The sequence below is a fragment of the Triticum urartu genome, chromosome 3, assembly GCF_003073215.2.
Source record: "Triticum urartu cultivar G1812 chromosome 3, Tu2.1, whole genome shotgun sequence".
Taxonomy (NCBI): Eukaryota; Viridiplantae; Streptophyta; class Magnoliopsida; order Poales; family Poaceae; genus Triticum; species Triticum urartu.
Genome location: NC_053024.1, coordinates 660,562,645 through 660,582,370, shown reverse-complemented (window position 1 = coordinate 660,582,370; position 19,726 = coordinate 660,562,645). Strand labels below are relative to the sequence as shown.

At 50.9% G+C, this 19,726-nt stretch overlaps 3 protein-coding genes across 4 annotated transcripts; 1 reads left to right on the top strand and 2 right to left on the bottom strand.

Moving 5' to 3' along the window:
• Window positions 1-1,476: 1,476 nt before the first annotated feature.
• Window positions 1,477-5,857, bottom strand: LOC125545760 (probable mitochondrial import receptor subunit TOM20). Its single transcript, XM_048709793.1, has 6 exons — window positions 5,638-5,857; window positions 5,439-5,517; window positions 3,299-3,468; window positions 3,084-3,131; window positions 2,604-2,684; window positions 1,477-1,975 (listed from the first exon to the last, which is right to left on the bottom strand). Exons 1-6 carry the CDS (start codon window positions 5,737-5,739, stop codon window positions 1,823-1,825), a joined length of 633 nt encoding a protein of 210 aa, XP_048565750.1. The 5' UTR covers window positions 5,740-5,857; the 3' UTR covers window positions 1,477-1,822.
• A 136-nt stretch (window positions 5,858-5,993) lies between these two features.
• LOC125545759 (SNF1-related protein kinase regulatory subunit gamma-1-like) lies at window positions 5,994-8,723 on the top strand. Its single transcript, XM_048709792.1, has 2 exons — window positions 5,994-7,363; window positions 7,442-8,723. The coding sequence occupies exons 1-2, from the start codon at window positions 6,138-6,140 to the stop codon at window positions 7,719-7,721; spliced, it is 1,506 nt and encodes a 501-aa protein (XP_048565749.1). The 5' UTR covers window positions 5,994-6,137; the 3' UTR covers window positions 7,722-8,723.
• On the bottom strand, window positions 8,628-13,041 carry LOC125545757 (exocyst complex component EXO70B1-like). 2 transcript variants are annotated; one of them, XM_048709791.1, is made up of 2 exons: window positions 10,850-13,041; window positions 8,628-9,016 (listed from the first exon to the last, which is right to left on the bottom strand). In XM_048709791.1, exon 1 carries the CDS (start codon window positions 12,863-12,865, stop codon window positions 10,871-10,873), a length of 1,995 nt encoding a protein of 664 aa, XP_048565748.1. In that variant the 5' UTR covers window positions 12,866-13,041; the 3' UTR covers window positions 8,628-9,016; window positions 10,850-10,870. The 2 variants fall into 2 exon arrangements, with proteins under 2 accessions (XP_048565748.1, XP_048565747.1); XM_048709790.1 differs by having other exon boundaries at window positions 8,628-8,999; window positions 10,850-13,039.
• Window positions 13,042-19,726: the final 6,685 nt, after the last annotated feature.

Here is a 19,726-nt window from a genome sequence, read left to right as displayed (position 1 = left end):
GTCACCCGACACGGGGTGGTGATGAGGGGTGACGGATTGTCAGCGCACGGCGGAGGGAGGCCCCATCGCCCGTGCATTGCATTGCATGCCATGGTCCGGCCGGCCGGCCGGCAGGCTGCTCCTGTAGCGGCAGCTGCTGCTCGTCGTAGGCGCAGGCCGGCGTGAGAAGGAAGCATCCTCCTGTGGAGTTGAGGTGCGCTGTGTTGAACCCAATCCATCCCCCACATTGCCCTCAGCAGCTGCTACCCTACACCTCTCCCCTCCTAAGCCGTCTTTGTGCGGCCGTCCTACGTGCACCGCCATGAGTGACATAAGTCGGGTCCTAGGGGAGCACATCCTATCATAAGGATGCCCACTATCGAAGGAAACATCCCGTGGATGGGTCATGCCATGAGTCAAGTCCTAGCTATAGGCCGAGGCCGGCTACCATCTTCTGCCTAGCTTAACTGCATCCTAGGACATAAACTTACAAAGCAGCCCCTTCAACAAGGAAGTGCGCACTCAAGGCCACAACATCGGAAAAAAAAAAAGAACAAATGCAATGTCTTCACCAAGAGGTGGACGCAGGTGTGTCGTTGCCGGGTCTGACAGCCCTCCTGATTGGGCAGGATTGAGAAGAAGGGATCATCATCTCCAAAGCAGTAGGATGGGGTAGGGACGAGACGATAGGGCTTTTCTTGATTTGCAGTACATGGAGATCATTAGATGCTACTAATAACATGCGGCAATCAACTCAAGCCCATCTCTCTGGAGCCCCCACACGGCCGGACGGACGGACACCGTACCCGTACCTCCCGGCGACGGCATGTGCAGTGCAGCCCCCGGCCGGAGACCCGGACGCGTCGCGCCAACAGCTCGGTGAATACTCTCTCCGTTCCTAAATCTTTTTATAGACATACAGAGCAAAATGAATGAATCTACACTCTAAAATATATCTATATATATCCGTATGTAGTTTGTAGGAACGAAGGGAGTACATGTAAAAGATAGCGCAAGGCCAACCTTTCCATGCACGTTAGAACTCTGGTTGCGCTCACATCTACGTTGCCCATAATTTAGGTGGGACGAGGTCAGGCATGTTGCCAGGCCTGCATGTGTGACAACATGGGCGCATGCCTGTCCCGTCGGGTTCCAACCAACTTCGAAATACTCCGTCCGTTCCTAAATACTCCCTCCGGTCCGAATTACTTGTTACAGATATGGATGTATCTAGATGTATTTTAGTTTTAGATACAAACATTTCTGCGACGAGTAATTTGAAACGGAAGGAGTATAACTTTGGAGAGATTCCACTATGAACTACATACGGAGCAAAATGAGTAAATCTACATTCTAAAATACATCTATATACATCTATATGTGGTCCGTAATGAAATCTTTACAAAAACTTGTATATGGAACGGAGTAGATAACATGATGGCATGCATTTTAATATAGAAAAAAAATGCCAAACAGACACCAATAGAGAGTATGAGATGAGCACGTCAAAAGTCAATTACAAATTATTGGCAAACAAAAAGAATGATCACAGAAAGCAGGTATATGCCGCTTATAAGCACATCAGTACTCAATACTGTATTATCTAGGGCATGTGAAAAGGCCATAACCACAGCAATGGTTCCCGCTAACAAGAGAAGCGCATAAAGTAAGAAGCATATCCAGCGTCGTATGACAAGACAAACCTCATCAAGGCCCGCCGCATGTCGAAAAATTCCACAAAAAACCGCAACATGGAAACACCATTTCCTCTCCATAACTTTTGCTAAGTCCTAACATAGGCATGCCATTTGCAGGTTTCCCTTTTTCCAAGTCTCGTCTTGAATCACATGTTAGGCTGGTGTGACATGTGAGGTGGTTGTGCCTCCTTGGCTTGACTGTTGGCCACTCCTAGCCAAACACCGATGCCAACGAGAAGAATTCCCCATCCAGCCAGATCATACCAGAAGTCATTGTTCTTCTTCTTTTTCCTTGATTGCTGCAAACCACAATAAATTCTCATGTTAGGTACAGCAAGGAACAGAGTAGAGTATATGTGGCGTGTGGACATAATGTCAAAAATCAAGGCCAGATGTATGGCCAAGAAAATATACTCGAGGTCATATGGCAGAATAGGCATACATAGCATGTAGCACATCAATTAGAAGAAGAAAAAAACAGGGCTATGTATTTTGTTAGAAATGCAAGGGGGGAAATACAGATATTACATCAAAAAATATTGAGTATCCACTGCCTGTTTAGTGAAACAATTTGTTTTCACACAGCCTCTTTACTAAAAGAATTGACAGCAATAGGATGGGTATAAGACAAATGTGCGAAGGGTTAAAATTACTGATATATTGATCCATCCACTGCCTGTTTACTGAAACAATATATCTTCACTCTTGTTAACACTACTGGATTGACTAGTACAATGAGAGAAGGATGTCTTAAGGATCCACATGTACGACAATTCAAATGCAGATTTCTGGGTACTCACAGGAAATGAGATGAACAGAACCAAAAAATATGTACAGTAAAAAGAAATAGGGACTCCTTACATATGTCAAGGGCAGAAAATGTAATAAGCAAAAAAGTGGTAAGCAGAGCAATGTTAAACAAAATACCCTTGCATTTGAGGACGAGGGTGCTCCTTGCGAGGCTTGAGATGCGATTTGCCTATGGATCTCCATATGCAGTTCAGGTGCCTGAGGGTGATTGCACACAAATGTTACAGAAAGGCAATACAAAGTGATATGCAGGCATACTCAAATATGCTATGCTACGAATAAAAGGTTCAGAGTTAATTTAGATACAAAGAAACTACAGATACAGGGTAGTTAGGGGATTCAAATTCCCCCTACAGCTTAGAAGTTCTTGCATTGCTAGTGAGCCAATCTGAGTAAGACCTATTACAAGTTTTCTATCATAGGCATGGGGTGTTGTCAGCTTTTAAATTATGTTGAAAGCATCAAATAAAACAAGGAACCTGGAGAAGATTCAAAAACATGCATCAAAACAACTCGAATAGTTGAATGAAATGGTATAATGGTATAATAATAACTGAGCAAAGATATAGCCAAACATGATGATAGAACAAAGCATACCTTTGATGACAAATCCAATGACTTCCTGTACAACTCATTTGCTGGTTCCTACAAGAAACATGCACATATCTCAATCTCCAGCTGAATATGCTTAGAAACTTATTAACAGAAACCGTTTCAGAGGCTTGTGTGTGAAACTGCGTGCATATGATCTCAGGCCCATGGATCAGCCTCCAGCATGGAACATGCAAACTACTCAAGCAGACTACACATACCACATCAACAGCCCTCTGGAAACAACCAGTTGCTTTTTCAAAGCATTCATTAGCCTGGACAGTTTCCGAAGTGAAGAATCCACGAGAGGTCAGGGCATTCCCCAAGCACCAGAGTGCATCAGCCTTGTTGGGATCAATTCTCAGTGCTTCATCCAGCTTAGACTCAGCATCTATAAGAAATAAAACTAGATTAGCCAAATACCCCACTTTTGACCCCAATCATAAACTCAAAAAACAGTAAGTCGCGCAGAAGCTATATAATTGTATGCAAACTCCAAAATATTAGTACCAATTATCACTCCGACTAAACAAACATGCATGTAATCCTACTTTAAGGATGAATTTGGAACACAGATCTATGATAACAACATAAAGCAAGCAAATAGTACATGAAAACAATCAAACTGAAGTTATATAATTAATCTCTGCCAGATTATTTTGAAAGGTCATTTTGTTTGGCAGCATAGGCTCAGCCTGGTGTTACAATGCAATATAAATTTGAATCCAGTAACCTAATATCTGACATGTGGTGAATTCTTGAAATGAATCTAATGTGTGGGTCTACAGCAAACCACCACAAAAAGTGTTCATAAATTGAAGGGTTGCTTCATTGAACACCACGGCAAAACACTTGGCACTGATAGTGGACTTGGCCACTGCCTAGCACCTATCTCACCTACTCACATGCTTAGCATGATTAAGAGCTAGGCGTTCTGCTGTCGCCTAGCACACTTTTTTTACTACACGGGAAATACGACTCCAAAAAGAAACAGTAATGCTGTTCACACGCATAAATAACTTGGACCCCTAAATCTGCCTGTTATTCTAAATATACAAACACCGCCATTACCATCAATCTGATAAACGCACATAACAAATGCAACTACAGGCTCCATATAAATGTTAGAAAGAACACCACACATTCCATCATACAACAAATGCAATTGCAGGTTCCATACACACAATCAAGCAAGTTCCATACAATCATTCATCTTAAAGAAGGTCAAACAAGTTGTTAACACACTCCAAACATCTAGTGCACATATGTTCACTAGCACTACTAAGGGCGCGCTTGGATTGGGTGTATTTGAATACACATATATTTAATTTACAGGTGTAAATTACGGAGCCAGTGGCGATTTCCAGCTGGAAGCGAAACGACAGACGGAGACGTGTATTGTTTAGAGGTGTAATTGCTAGCGAAACGACATTCCAAACATGGCCTAACTGTCTCAATGTCTGTTCTGTGGTTGGTAACATCGTACCAACAAACCCAATACTGCAGTGTTCAGCACACTATCCATAATGATCTCCTATTTTCTCACAAATCAGAGTAACCTATTTCTCAAGTATACCTAACTTCATGGTATAAATAAAAACTGGTGGCCATAAAACGCTCACTCAGGCACAAGTCTTGTGATTATATGCGAACTCCAAATTATCAGTGCCTATTACCACTCCAACTAGACAGGCATGCACGTAATCCTACTTACAGATGAATCCAGAACACAGCTCTATGATACAACAAAATAAAGCAAGCAAATAGTACATGAAAACAACCAAACTGAAGTTCCACAATCAGTCTGTGTCAGATTATTTTGGAAGGTCATTGTGCTTGGCAGCATAAATTCCATCATAAAACAAATGCAACTACATGTTCTGTACATGCTGGGAACAAAACCACACACAAATCAAGCATGCTACAAGCACTCATCTAACCATTAAAGGTAAAACAAGCTGTTAACACACTCCAAACGCCAAATGCAGATATGTTCAGTTGTTCACTAGCACTACCAACCATATTAATGTTTGTTCTGTGGTTGAGAATATTGTACCAACCAAATACTGCAGTGTTCAGCACACCACCATCCATAATGATCTCCTATTTTCTAACAAATCAGAGTAACTTATTTCTCAAGTATACCTTCGATACAACTAACTGGCACATGATATAAATAAAAAACTAGTGGACATAAAAGCACAACTACGTTGAACACAATAACCTTTATGGCAATGTTAGCAAACACAATGAAAGGCCGCCACCAAATTGTTAGGTAGGATCTATTCCAAGTTCCAACTTCTCTAGGGATAATCAGTCAAAGCCACTAAGTTCCGACACGGAGCAAATCTCGCGGCGTACCTTCGAGGCACTTGAGGCTCTCAGGGCCGTTCTGCATCTGCGACAGCTCCAGCAGCGCGCCGCCCCATCGCGTCAGGTTCTGCGGCGCACAAAACAAACATCAGATCAGATCAGACCAAATCAGGCGGGGCCGCCACAGTCGCGTTCCCCTCGGAACGAACCGCCGGAGCGGAGCAGGAGGAGGAGGGGGAGGCGTTACGTCGGCGTCGAGCGGGTTCTCGTCGTAGGTGGATTTGGCGGTCTTGCAGGCGAGGTCGAAGAAGAAGAGCCTCTCCGGGTCGTTCATCGCTGCCATGTCCATGGCGACGGCGACGGCGACGGCGAGATCCGGTGCGGCGGCGAGGCGGGGCGGTGCCGGGGGCTTACCTAGGGTTTTAGGCCTCGCTTCGATTTGGGGGAGGCGTCGACGGAGGCGGGGGTGGGGAACTAGTAGTTGTTGATGTAGGGGGAGGGGATCGCACCGCTTTTCTAGGAGGCTGCCAGGCGGGCCCTTCGAGCTTCGTCCCCACCTGCCAGCGAGACAGCGCGTCCACGGCGGGTCCCCGGCATGACTTGCGGGAGGAGATAGAAAAGCATGTCCCGCGGCCCGGCCCAGCTCGGCAGTTCGCAAGCTGGGCCCGTTTGAAGCCCACTGGGAATTTCGGCCCGTTGCCGTCCAGAGGAATTCCGTTTCTTTTTTTTTTGCTGGAATTTTGGTGCATGTTTCAGAGGAGCTCAGCTGCCGGGCGGCGAACCACTTGGCAGCGTCCCCTGCCGTTCTGGCGCGAAACCTTCGGGCAGCTCGCTCGCGCCACCATTGTCGGGCCGAGGAAGCGACCGAGCAACGCGAGGTCACTGGTGGTCGTGGACGAGGGAGCCAAGAAGACCAGAGTAGAGCAGAGGCTTCCGACAGGGGAGAGAGAGGAGGCGGGAGCCATGCAGGCGAGGCGGGAGATCCGGACGAAGCCGGAGCAGCGGGGGGAGGAGGATGCGGCGGCGGCGGAGACGCCTCTGAGCGCGCGGTGGAGCCCGGAGGCGGAGATCGGGATGCGGGTGGAGGACATCTGGGACAGCCTGGACCAGCCGCAGCTGAGCCGGAGCGACAAGCTCAACAGCTGCTTCGACGCCATCCCGGTCTCCTCCTTCCCGCAGACCTTCGGGTCGCAGCTGGTGGACATCCCCTCCGACGCCACGCTGGCCGAGGCCGTCGACATCCTCTCCCGGAACCGCATCAACGGCGCGCCCGTGCGCAACGTGGAGGCGCCCGAGGACGCCAGCTGGATCGACCGCTACATCGGCATCGTGGAGTTCGCCGGGATCGCCGTCTGGCTGCTGCACCAGTCGGAGACCTCGGCGGCCGCGCTGGGCGCCGACGAGATGGCCGCCAAGCTCGGCACGGTGACCCTCGACCCGGAGCTGAAGCCGGCGGCGCCGGCGTCGGAGGCGGAGGGCGCGGTGGCGGAGGCGTTCGGGTCGCTGCCGTCGTCGGAGCTGTTCCGGAAGACCAAGGTGAAGGACATCTCCGGGTCGTTCCGGTGGGCGCCGTTCCTGGCGCTGCAGAGCTCGGACACGTTCCTCACCATGCTGCTGCTGCTGTCCAAGTACCGGATGAAGAGCCTCCCCGTGGTGGACATCGGCGAGGGCACCATCAGCAACATGGTGACGCAGGCGGCGGTGGTGCACATGCTGGCCGAGTGCGTGGGGCTGAGCTGGTTCGAGGACTGGGGCACCAAGACGCTGGCCGAGCTGGGCCTCCCCCTCATGAAGACCAGCCGGCTCGTCAAGGTCTGCGAGGACGACCCGGCGCTCAAGGCGTTCCGGCAGATGAGGCGGCGCGGCGTCGGCGGCATCCCCGTGGTGGACGCCGCCGGCAAGCCCGTCGGCAGCATCATGATCAAGGACGTCAAGCACCTCCTCACGGCCTCCGAGTCAACCGGACACTACAGGTGCGTGATCGCATCAGATCATCATCAACCTAGCTTGTTCATGACGCTGACGGCCGGCGAACGCATGCATGCATGCAGGACGCTGACGGCGAGGGAGTTCATCGCGAGCGCGCGGCAGTGCTCGGGGGAGAAGCAGATGAGCATCATCACGTGCACCAGGGAGGACAACATGAAGGAGATCATCCTGAAGCTGGACGCGGAGAAGAGGCAGAGGATCTACGTGGTGGACGGGGAGGGCAACCTGGACGGCCTCATCACGCTCAGGGACATCATCGCCAAGCTCGTCTACGAGCCGCCGGGATACTTCGGGGACTTCTTCAACGGCGTCATCCCCATGCCGCAGAACAGCAGGGTCTGAAATTCTGAATCCTTCTTAGAGAAATTAAGCCTTCTGTTTGTTTCCTAGCCAAGATCAGGATATAATCTTTCTGCCATTTTCTCTAGGTAGTGATTCTCGGTGTTTTCTTCCTCTTCCAATTTTCACTCTCCTTAGTGCTTCGTTAAAGCTAGAACCTAGTTTCATTTGTTTCAGTTTTGTCAGTTCGGCATAGCCAGCTACCTAGCTCATCATAATGAAGAACAATGTGGCTCTGTTCATGTCAACGACCGGAATTTAGATATGGAACACAGTCTCCGTTATGTGGGATAATCTTAGAGGCTGTACGGATTACGCATTTGCTTGCGCAGAATCTGCTCAAGTCTGAAGCTACACACGCACTCTATTCTTAATACGGACGGTGATGTAAATTCACACCGCGGGAGTATCAGCCATCGGCTGCAGAGTAGACAAGGATACAAAGGTCTGTGGAATGTAACTCTAAACCACAAGATATGACATTGTGAATAGGCATCCAATACTTTGACAGCATACATTTCTGCATGTTATCTCCCAGGTTATGAGCTGTCCAAGATGGTAATAAAGGCGCAAATAAAAGACCCCAGACTTATCAAAATAGGCAATACGTATATAAGATAAGGAGCAGAACAACCATCAATGTGCAATACAGCACAATGACAATAGATGGAAGCAAACTGCATAAATCGAAAACCCACTCTATGAACTGAGAAGATTAAAACAGGGCACAGTGAAACTGCTACACTGCCTTTATGATAACGAGGTTCAAGAATTCACGAAACTGGATTCAAAGTCGTAAGTTGTAGTCTTTTTAGTTATCCGATAAGCTACTGTACTTACTTTTCTTTTATCATCAACATGTTACTATACTTCCTGCCCAGCAACCAACTAAACAGCAGATGACGAAAATTGAAACAAGGGGAAAGCGAACATAACCGCTGTATAAATTGTACATAAGATGCCAACCACCGACCATCCAGCAATAGTCAATAATCAACAAAAGAAGGGTAAACTGTAATAATGACAGTTACACAGCTCACCGCACTGTCCTAAATCCCATGTGGAAGCGCCAATGTCAGCACTCCCCTTAAAAAGAGTCAAAGATGACACGCAAAGTATTCCGGCCAGGGTGCCTTGCATTCACAATATTTCTGCTCCAGCAGTCAAAATTGATTTCTCCATCTTCGAACCCCACAAGCATGATGGTAGGGCAGGTTACTAGCACACTGCCTGAATCAATTTTGCCAGGGATTTGTAACCACCAACATTGATATGACATCCCTGAAGAGATAAAGGACCTGGTCATTAAGTTTGTTGATTACACTCAAGTAAATCACTAAATCCATGACTAAAGCATGACAAGCAACCCAGGTCATAATTTTTTGGGGGGGAATTTTCCTGCTTCATAAACATTACAAATTTGTTGATTTGCCAAAAACTCGTCTAGCAAGGAACAATATACCATTTGAAAACCAGTTCACTGCACTAGGGGAAATATGTCGCTTACAGGTAATCCAGATTACTGTTTCAAATATGCAGTAGTTAAGAGCATCTTCAAACCCTCACTTTCTCCCAGCTGGGCGGACAGCCTGGACAGTGCCCGGACAGGAGAGACAGTGAAAAAGCCTACCCAACCAGAGACCCCCCAAATCATCCCTATACGCCTGCGCTACCAGCACCCCTCAAATCCAGCCCATATTTGGGGAGGTTATGAGGGTGTCCAGGCAGTCCGCCATGTCCGGTTCAGTTTCCGGTTTGTACCGAAAAAATGTTTCACATATACGTGCTTTCGCCACTCACAACCATCCCTATTATAGCTGAGCTATCTTGCCTCTTCTCTTTACCCACGCGAGGTGGGATTAAATCAATTGGACTACTGTTGTCGTCTGATGCTAAAAGCTAAATGGTTCAAACAATAGAAGAAATATGTATGTTGGGCTTGGGGCTTGCATGCAGGCCCACGGGCATGGCGTCCAGAGAACCTGGTTGCAGGCCGACTAGTATCCTAACTGGCTGCTGGATGCCAGGCCTACTTAGCATCCGCGAAGCCGCTCAAAAAAAACTAAGCGTCAGCAAAGTGCTAAAAATGTCCTGGCATCAACGACATGACCATGTGGGAGTCGTGGGTGTCTACGTTCCTAGGACTAGGAGGCTAGGAGCGCGATTCATTCCACTGGAATATAACACCCTGCCATACAGGTCGGTTTCTATCGGCTTAACCGATGTAACACCGAACCGACCTTACTAATTTGTTAGTGAAAGTGAACACCGAATTTATCTGTACTAGGGATAAAAACCAACATTTCGGTCTTTTAGGTAACAGTTTTGGTTCGGTATTCAGTTCCTAAGTTTCTATGCCCACCCCTAGCTGCGTGCACTGGCACCGGACACTGTCCGGACGCTTTCGCAGATGTCTAGGGGCCCAAATTAGGCCAGTCCAGTTGGAGATGCTCTAAGAGCCTTATTCTTCAATTATTAAGAAATGTAGGAAAGAGTACAGTCCTACAACTTAAAGTTGCACCGAGAAGAATAACAAACCATGATCAGATGAGAAATCAAATTTTGTTACTCTATTAGATACAAACATGATAAGTTACTCACGAATTTATCATGAACATTGCTCGATAAACTACAAAATCAACGGAACAATGTACTTCCTCCATCCGGGTTTACTGGGGCCCGTCGTATTTGGTCAAACTTTGACCATCTAGACTAACAAAATATGATTTATATGCTGATTTTATTTGAAAGAGGATTCCAATGGTATGGTGTTTTGCGACATATAGTTTATATTTTATTAGTCAAATTTATAGTGAAAGTTTGAGCCTAAATACGAGGGGGCCCAATAAACCCGTGCGGAGGGAGTATATTTGTGATGCATTTTTACAAGCGCAGGATAATATAGGGGTGCAATCTCTGTAGTATCTCAGTAGTTAGGTAAACTTGACTAACTTTTAGCATACGTCATCCAAAATGCCCAATTGAATTGCAAGGTAGAAGGTACCATTATGATCTTGCAAATCTAATTATGCAGCTGCTAAAAAGAAAAACCTGACTGCACAGCCTTCTATAAACCGATATGAACAATCTATGAAAGCACAATCTGAAAGTTATAGCACTTTAGCACTCACCTTCAAACATAGACAGTTTGATCAAGCATTCAATTTTTTCCCTTCAAAGAAATCTGAGACCTGGTTCTCCACATCCTCAGGGTTGTACTTTATATACTTTGCGAAATTCCTTCCCCCCTCCAGCTGCCCTCGGAACCTTCCAACAAACGAACGGTATGCTGGAAGGACCTTCTCCGAGATGGAAATCTTCAACTCTTCTCTTAACTGAGGATCCACAACCTTCCATGCTGTCTGTGTCCTGTATAACTCCTCGTAAGCCAAGTTGAAGCTCTTGAACCTTTCCTTCAGAGCAGCCTTGAGTGCACTCGATGAACCTGTTGTCTGTGGCAACCCATCGTCCCTCAGGCAAGCTAATACCCTGGTCCATGAGGATCGGAGGTACCCTGTGGAGTACCTCCTTATCTGACCACGGCGCTTACGGATCCAGTTATCCCCAAGCAAACTCTTAAGCTCTGAATCCTTGATCTTCTGCACAACATACCACAGATTGTTCATCAAAAATATGTTCTGCAGTGCCTCATCATCATACAGCTTCGCTTTATCCTCAATCTTGTCCAATAGATGTGTGATCAGTATGAGCAGACAGTGACCCAGTGGAGTCATATCCGCATTGTCACCCCCATTTTCCAGCTCAGTCTCGCAACCATCAAGAAGATGATTCAGCCAGCGGCTGTAGTCTGCAAGCAGTCGCACATAATTCATGACATAACGCGTAAGCGGGTGGATCTCGCCCCCTGGCAGTGATCTGCGAGAAGTCTCCCCACGTATCGCATTGGCAAACTCAGCGACCGTGCCACGCACCGCATCCCCTAGCCTGACCAGTATCCCCTCTGCCTCTTCCTTGATGAAATCCCTTGCATCGCCTGAGAACAAGGCCTCGAGCTCTGGCAGCAACTCAGCTAGCGCCTCATACATACCAAGAATGCGGAACAGCTTCTCGGACGACCTCTTGCCAATCGCAATGGCATCACCGAAGTTGAGCAGCTGCAGGACACACCCCTTGGCCGCCTCAGTAAAGCACTCCTCCTCGGCATCTGCGTCGGCCGCAAGGATCTGGCCACAGATGCGGCGCTCCTCGGCGAGAAGGCCCTGGACGACGACCCTGAGAGCCTGGATCCACTTCTTCATCTTGCCATCGAGGACGCCCCACTCCACGCGCTGCACCTCCTCCAGGCTCATCTTGTCGACCCCAAGCACGGCGAGGCACTCCATGAGCGTGTCCCGGCGCACCTCGCTGTAGACCTGGCAGAGCTCCGGCCCATAGCCGGCGCGCAGCATGACGTCCGCGATGTCCTTGAGGGTGCTGACGGTGTCGGGGGAAATGAGGTAGGGCGAGATCTCGCCGTCGGAGGCGGAGCTCCATCTGGCCGCGGAAGCGGACTCGTCGCCCTCGTCGGCGTGGCTGGCGAAGGAGGGGCAGTCGAGGTCGACGGAGGAGGCGGAGTGGAAGGTGGGCACCGTGAGCGAGAGGCGGCGGAGGAGGGACGCGTGCAGGTCCTCGGCGGCGAGCGAGGCGGTCCCGCGGATGAGCAGCTGGCGGAACTCCTCCTCGAGGCGCGCCATGGCGACCTGCAGCGCCGCCTCGACGCGCGGGCCGGCCTCGCCCATGAGGCAGGCGGCGGCGGCGAGGTACTCCTCGGCGTCCTCGGGCGACTCGAAGACCAGCCGGTCGCCGGCCGCGGGGGAGTCCCACTGCTCCACCAGCCGCAGCGCGTCCTCCACCGCCGCGTCCCTCTCGTCCTCCAGGTCGTCGTCGTCGCCGAAGCCGTCGCCGCCGCCGGGGCCGGGAAGCCCCTCCCGCGCGTAATCCCCCTCCGGGAGGGGCTCGGAGCCGGCCGCGGCGTCGGGGGCGCCGGCGGCCGGGAAGAGGTCGGACATGAGGGAGAAGCGGTTGTCGAAGCCGGAGAGGATGCGGATCATGTCGTCCGCGGCGTTCTTGGAGTTGGCGAGCGACTTGACGATCTGCTGCGCCGCCGCGATCACCTTCTCCTGCCCGTCGGGCGGCGCCGCCGCCATCCCGTCCCCCGCGCCGCGCCGCCTGAGCTTCTGGATCGGAGGAGGGCGGTGTGAAAGGGGGCAGCGGAGTCGCGGCGGAGGAAGGGGAGAGGAGGCGGAAGGGGGGAGGCGAGTCGCTGGTCTGCTGAGCTGGCCTTGGTTTGGGTTTGGGTTTGAGCAAGTCGTCGGGTGGTTTAGATGTCTGTCTGGGCTAAAAAAAAGGTTGGACTGATGATAATCTTCCTGCTTTGGTCACTGGCTTTGTCGTACGGACCGGACCGGGATCAGATTCGTTCCGGCGACCATACACTTTAGCTTTGAACATACGCAAACACAACCCGTCTGTGAGCGCCTTTGCGCACTCCGGTTAGAGCAACTCTAACACGCCGATCTAAACTGTCAGCACATTTATCCGTGTGAATCGGCCGCCCATTCAATGCCGTCTTTTTTTAATTTGGGTCAGCAATGCGTTCAACGTGCCGACCCATATTTGCCCGCGTGGCTGGCTGGTCTTCATTTCAATGAACACTCTGCATATTTCACAATCAAATATATAGTTTTACAAAAAATAAAGCATAGTTTCAGAACCAAATAAAACATAGTTTTACAAGCCGAATGAAAATTAAATTGTCTCACATAGTTTTACAAAGCCAAATAAAAAGGATACATTTATTGGTTACCAACATGATCTTACATATACTCGACCAAATCATTTTATAGCTGCATGTGAGTTTCACAATCACGCATTTCATGATGAAATTGGGTGAACTATTCAGACGTTGCCGCTCTTCCATGCTCAGGCACAACATTCTCACCCTGAAACTGAAACCCTTAATCGTAGATACGTTCATCACAAAAAACCTGATCATCTAAGCGACACTCATCGCTTTCTGATCTTCTCTCAACAGAGCACGAACACGAAAGATGTGTACATTTGAACCCGTTTAGGTTATGGCGGTAAAGATTAATTTACATATGTTAAACTGCAAAAAAAACTACATTGGGAATGTCTTAGGGCCTAAGATGCTTGGGCGACATCCAATCAAACTCCGCCCGGAAGGTGGAACACGGAAGGAAGAGAATGAATAAGGGGCTGGCGCCCGATGCCCGCAAACCTTGACAACGACCATCGGCGACCACAACCGCCAGCATGCCACAAGCCAAGTAATGGCGAATATATAAGAGCAATTTCAACGGGCCGACTCAAATGGACGGCGATTTTGTTCATTTTTTATTTGTTTTGGTCGGCCAGGCGGACATGGATGTTTGCTTCCGCGTTTGGGTTGGCGTGTGCGCCCAACGCTGGCCCGATGCATTTTGACGGCGTTAGAAAAATATTAGAATGCATGCATATTTAAAAAAACGTCATTAATTATCACGCGTCCACATTAACATTTAAGAAAAATAAAAACAACCTAAACTACGAGGCGGCGCGCAGCCCTAGGCGGCGTCGTCCTCCTCCTCCTCCTCGGGGTCGGTGAGGTCGATGAGCATCGGCGCAGGGCCGACCCAGGGCGGCGGCGATGTAGGCCGCGGGCAGGTGTTCCAGCGCGGGGGGCTGTTCTGGCACGAGCAGTGCCGGCGCGGGGGGCTGTGCAGCCACCTGTGCAGCCGCGGCCTAGCGCGCCTCCTCCTCAGCCTCGCGTTGGTCCTCCTTGAGGTCGCGCTCGAGCATCTCCTCGTACTCGCCGCGACAGCGCTCCAGGCCAGTCGTCGCTGGCGCCACATCTCGAGGTAGGCCGCCTCCTGCGCCGGCGTCGTCCCCATCCAAACCGGTGGCGCAGACACCCACTCGCGCAGTACTCCCGTCCAGGAGTAGCGCCCGATCGAGGACGGCTGCGGCTCGGGCTCCGGCTGCGGCTCCGGGTCGGCCTTGACGCGGATCCTCTCTGGATCCAGATGCCAGTCGTGCGGTAGGGTGACGTCAGGGTACGACAGAGGCACGCGGTGCTGCCAGTGCCACTCCGCCTGGTGCACTGGCATGTTCACGCATTGCCTCTGCCGGTGAGCCGGTGCTGGCGGAGGCGGGAGGAGCTCCGATGGGAAAGGGACGGCGGGGGCCTTGCCCTTGGCCTTGCTGCTGCCGGTGCCGAAGAAGAGCCCCATCTCGCTGTGGTGGTGGTGGCTAGGGTTTGCCGGCGACGGGGAGCAGAGCTGGCTAGATGTGGACACGAGTTTGGATAAGGACGGCCCCGCCGCACGGTCGGCTTAAAAAAGGACGACCACCGTCGCTGACGCGTGGGCCCGTGGTCATAAATTAAGCTGACCGCGTGGGCAGCGGGTAGTTAGACGGCCGCCAGGTGGGGACGAGGCGGACACCGAGAAGGCGCGCGCAACGTCCGTTCCGTGTCCGCACGGACGCATTTGGGGCGCAAATTTGGGCCGCAAATGCGTCGGCGCGGACGCGAAGCGGACGTGATTTGGGTTTGGGTTGACGCGTTGGGCTGCCACTTTTGTCCGCGCCGACCCAAACGGACGCAAGCAGACGAAATGGGTCACCCCATTGGAGTTGCTCTAAGGGCATCTCCAACGTCGACCCGCAAAACTCTCACAATGATTCAGACTGCGTTGTTTGAATCACAGAAGCCATCCAATGCGGGCATGTATTGATCTGCGGGGCGGTCCGGACGTGATTTATCCCGTAAAGCGGAGACAAAAGTGGGGAAGGTCTAGTGGAGTCTGAACCGCTCCCAAGCCCATTTCTAACCGCCCTAACCCACCAAAAAACCCTCACCCTCTCCCATGTGATTTCGTCCAGGGCCGCTCCAGAGTGTCAGCGCCCGCATTCATGCCCGCCTAGAGCACACGCGACCGCTCACTGGTGCCGGTATTGAAACGGTGCGCCGTCCACGCTGCTTCCCGGTGTAGGTGATTGATTCACGTTCAAACGACATGACGGCCGCCCGTCCGTCCATCTGCCGCCCGCATTGATGGCACACTGTTGCCGATACGTGTCCTCCGGCACCACCTGTTTGTCCGTCTACCGCCCATCGGTGCTATATAGACCGCTGCCCCGGTGTCCCGGCCATAGCCACAGTCATCCCTCTCCACAGCACTCCCCGCCATGGATCCCACCGCGGCCAAAACTCCCACCGCCATGGATCCCACCGCAGAAGAAGGCCATGGCCGCCATTGCCTCCTACTAGCAGGCCGGCAGGCAACTAGAGGACGTGCAAACGGAGGACGCCTCCGACGACGATCCAGCGCTACCCTCCTCTTCCTCCACGACACCCTCCTCCTCCGCTTCACCCTCGCTGGTGCATTGCACCCTGACCATCGGTGAGGCCCGTGCCCATTATATGGACATGGAGCGAGAGGAGCGGGAAGAGTAGTTCCGGGAGGCACAGGCCGGCGCCAACTACAACAACAACCTCCTCCAGGAGTATCTGCAGATGGAGGAGCAGCTCGCGCCGGATGCGGACCTGGTGGAGCTAGAGGCGTTGCTCGAATCCTACTGCTCTGCCCGCAAGATCTGCCTCGCCCCGCTGGCTGTTGGGGAACGTAGTAATTTCAAAAAAAAATCCTACGCACACGCAAGATCTTGGTGATGCATAGCAACGAGAGAGGAGAGTATCGTCCACGTACCCTTGTAGACCGTAAGCGGAAGCGTTATGAGAACGCGGTTGATGTAGTCGTACGTCTTCACGATCCGACCGATCAAAGTACCGAATGTACGGCACCTCCGAGTTCAGCACACATTCAGCTCAATGACGTCCCACGAACTCCGATCCAGTAGAGCTTCATAGGAGAGTTCCATCAGCACGACAGCGTGATGACATTGATGATGTTGCTACCGACGCAGGGCTTCGCCTAAGCACCGCTACGATATAATCGAGATGGATTATGATGAAGGGGGGCACCGCATACGGCTTGGAACAATCAACTTGTGTGTCCTAGGGTGCCCCCTGCCCCCGTATATAAAGGAGCAAGGGGGGAGGTCGGCCGACCCTTGCAGGGCGCGCCAGGAGGAGGAGTCGAAGGAGGAGAGGGAGAAGGAAAGGGGGGCGCCCCCCCCCCTTCCCTAGTCCAATTCGTACCAGAGGGGGAGGGGGGTGCGGCCTGCCCTGGCTGGCCCTCTCTCTCTCCATTAAGGCCCATGTGGCCCATTACTTCTCCCGGGGGGGTTCCGGTAACCCTCCGGCACTCCGGTTTTCTCCAAAATCACCCGGAACACTTCCGATATCCGAATATAGTCGTCCAATATATCAATCTTTATGTCTCAGCCATTTCGAGACTCCTCGTCATGTCCATGATCACATTCGAGACTCTGAACTACCTTCGGTACATCAAATCACATAAACTCATAATACCGATCGTCACCGAATGTTAAGCGTGCGGACCCTACGGGTTCGAGAACTATGTAGACATGACCGAGAAACATCTCCGGTCAATAACCAATAGCGGAACCTGGATGCTCATATTGGCTCCTACAGATTCTACGAAGATCTTTATCGGTCAAACCGCATAACAACATACGTTGTTCCCTTTGTCATTGGTGTGTTACTTGCCCGAGATTCGATCGTCGGTATCTCAATACCTAGCTCAATCTCGTTACCGGCAAGTCTCTTTACTCGTTCCGTAATGCATCATCCCGCAACTAACTCATTAGTTGCATTGCTTGCAAGGCTTATGGTGATGTGCATTACCGAGAGGGCCCAGAGATACCTCTCCGACAATCGGAGTGACAAATCCTAATCTCGATCTATGCCAACTCAACAAGTACCATCGGAGACACCTGTAGAGCACCTTTATAATCACCCAGTTACGTTGTGACGTTTGGTAGCACACAAAGTGTTCCTCTAGTAATCGAGAGTTGCATAATCCCATAGTCATAGGAACATGTATAAGTCATGAAGAAAGCAAAAGTAGTAAACTAAAACGATCAAGTGCTAAGCTAACGGAATGGGTCAAGTCAATCACATCATTTTCCTAATGATGTGATCCCGTTTATCAAATGAAAACCCATGTCTATGGTTAGGAAACATAATCATCTTTGACTAACGATCTAGTTAAGTAGAGGCATACTAGTGACACTATGTTTGTCTATGTATTCACACATGTATTATGTTTCCAGTTAATACAATTCTAGCATGAATAATAAACATTTTTCATGAAATAAGGAAATAAATAATAACTTTATTATTGCCTCTAGGGCATATTTCCTTCAGTCTTCCACTTGCACTAGAGTCAATAATCTAGATTACACAATAATGATTCTAACACCCATGGAGCCTTGGTGCTGATCATGTTTTGCTCGTGAGAGAGGCTTAGTCAACGGGTCTGCAACATTTAGATTCGTATGTATCTTGCAAATCTCTATGTCTCCCACCTGGACTTGATCGCGGATGGAATTGAAGCGTCTCTTGATGTGTTTGGTTCTCTTGTGAAATTTGGATTCCTTTGCCAAGACAATTGCACCAGTATTGTCACAAAAGATTTTCATTAGACCCGATGCACTAGGTACGCTACAAAAAAGACACATCCGTGACATTTTAGGCCGGACGAAAAAAATTTCTGTCATACATATGACACTTCTATGACGATAATTGTGACAAAACCCAGTATCATCATAGACGTGGTGGGATCCTACTTCTATGACAAAACATCATGACAGAAAATGGGCTTTTCATCCTGGGCGGGCCGGAGACGCAGCTGCATGACATTCTTTGGGCCGTCCATGACGGAAAAAACCGTGGTAGAAGCGAGGGGGAGGAAAATTTCAGGGAGTTCCCGGTTACGGTGGGAGGTCGGGCGCCGAGCGATGCGTGTTTCTCTCGTACACGTACGTGCGTGTGTGCGAGGCGTTGGCTCTAACTGAACCCGAGCGAGGCGTTGGGCTCTAACTGAACCCAAGCGATTGCACTGCAGGCTACACGTTACTGAACCCGAGCGATCGATCGATGGCTGTTAACTGAACCCGATCGAGCGATTCCTTCGCTACTGCTGCTAACTGAAGCCGATCGATGCTGCCTCTAGGATGAACAGTGAGTGTTGCGGGGGATTTGGATGAACAGTGAGCGGTGGCGTTGCCTCTGGATGAACATGACCCCGTGGTGTGGTCGAGGGCTGGATGAACGGTAGACGGTGGAGGGGTGCCCGTGGAGGGGTGGTTGAACAGGACCCCGTGGTGTGGAGGGCTGGATGAACAGTAGACGGTGGAGGGGTGCCCGTGGAGGGGTGGTTGAACAGTAGCCGGTGGAGTAGCGCAAGGTGGAGGCTGGATGAACAGGAGCCCGTGGAGGCTGGAGGAGGTCGACGGTAGCCCGTGGAGGCTGGAGGAGGTCGACGGTGGAGATGAACAGTATCTCGTGGAGTCCCGTTTTGCGGTACGCCACACCCCTCCCAATGAACAGGACCCCCGTTTCGACCGTTTTGCGGTACGCCACACCCCTCCCGATCAACAGGACCCCCGTTTCGACCGTAGGAGGTCCGTTTCGTCCGTTTTGCGGTACGCCACACCCCTCCCGATCAACAGGACCCCCGTTTCGACCGTAGGAGGTCTGTTTCCTCCATTTTGCGGTACGCCACACCCCTCCCGATCAACAGGACCCCCGTTTTGACTGTAGGAGGTCCGTTTCATCTGTTTTGCGGTACGCCAGACCCCTCCCGATCAATAGGACCCCGTTCTGAACATAGGACGTCCGTTTCCTCCGTTGTGCGGTACGCTAGGCCTTGTTTCCATCGCCTGTTCCGTCCAAGCCCTCCCGATGAACACGACCACGCATTCCGTTCCGACCCAGCCGGTTAGCTCCCACGCGTTCCGTTGCCTCCCGAACACGACGCATTCCGTTGCCTCCCCATGAACATGACGCATTCTGTTGCCTCCCCATGAACACGACGACGACGCTGTTTCTCCGTTCCGACCCAGCCATGTACACGAGC

What these genes read in the sequence shown, in the direction of transcription:
- LOC125545757 (XM_048709791.1), bottom strand. Translation starts at nt 12,865, where the DNA reads ATGGCGGCGGCGCCGCCCGACGGGCAGGAGAAGGTGATCGCGGCGGCG.
- LOC125545759 (XM_048709792.1), top strand. Translation starts at nt 6,138, where the DNA reads ATGTTTCAGAGGAGCTCAGCTGCCGGGCGGCGAACCACTTGGCAGCGT. An exon ending in GAGTCAACCGGACACTACAG is followed by an intron (nt 7,364 to 7,441) that starts GTGCGTGATCGC and finishes GCATGCATGCAG; the next exon opens with GACGCTGACGGCGAGGGAGT.
- LOC125545760 (XM_048709793.1), bottom strand. Translation starts at nt 5,739, where the DNA reads ATGGACATGGCAGCGATGAACGACCCGGAGAGGCTCTTCTTCTTCGAC. An exon ending in TCCAGAGGGCTGTTGATGTG is followed by an intron (nt 3,132 to 3,298) that starts GTATGTGTAGTC and finishes TGTTTCTTGTAG; the next exon opens with GAACCAGCAAATGAGTTGTA. An exon ending in CATTGGATTTGTCATCAAAG is followed by an intron (nt 2,685 to 3,083) that starts GTATGCTTTGTT and finishes AATCACCCTCAG; the next exon opens with GCACCTGAACTGCATATGGA.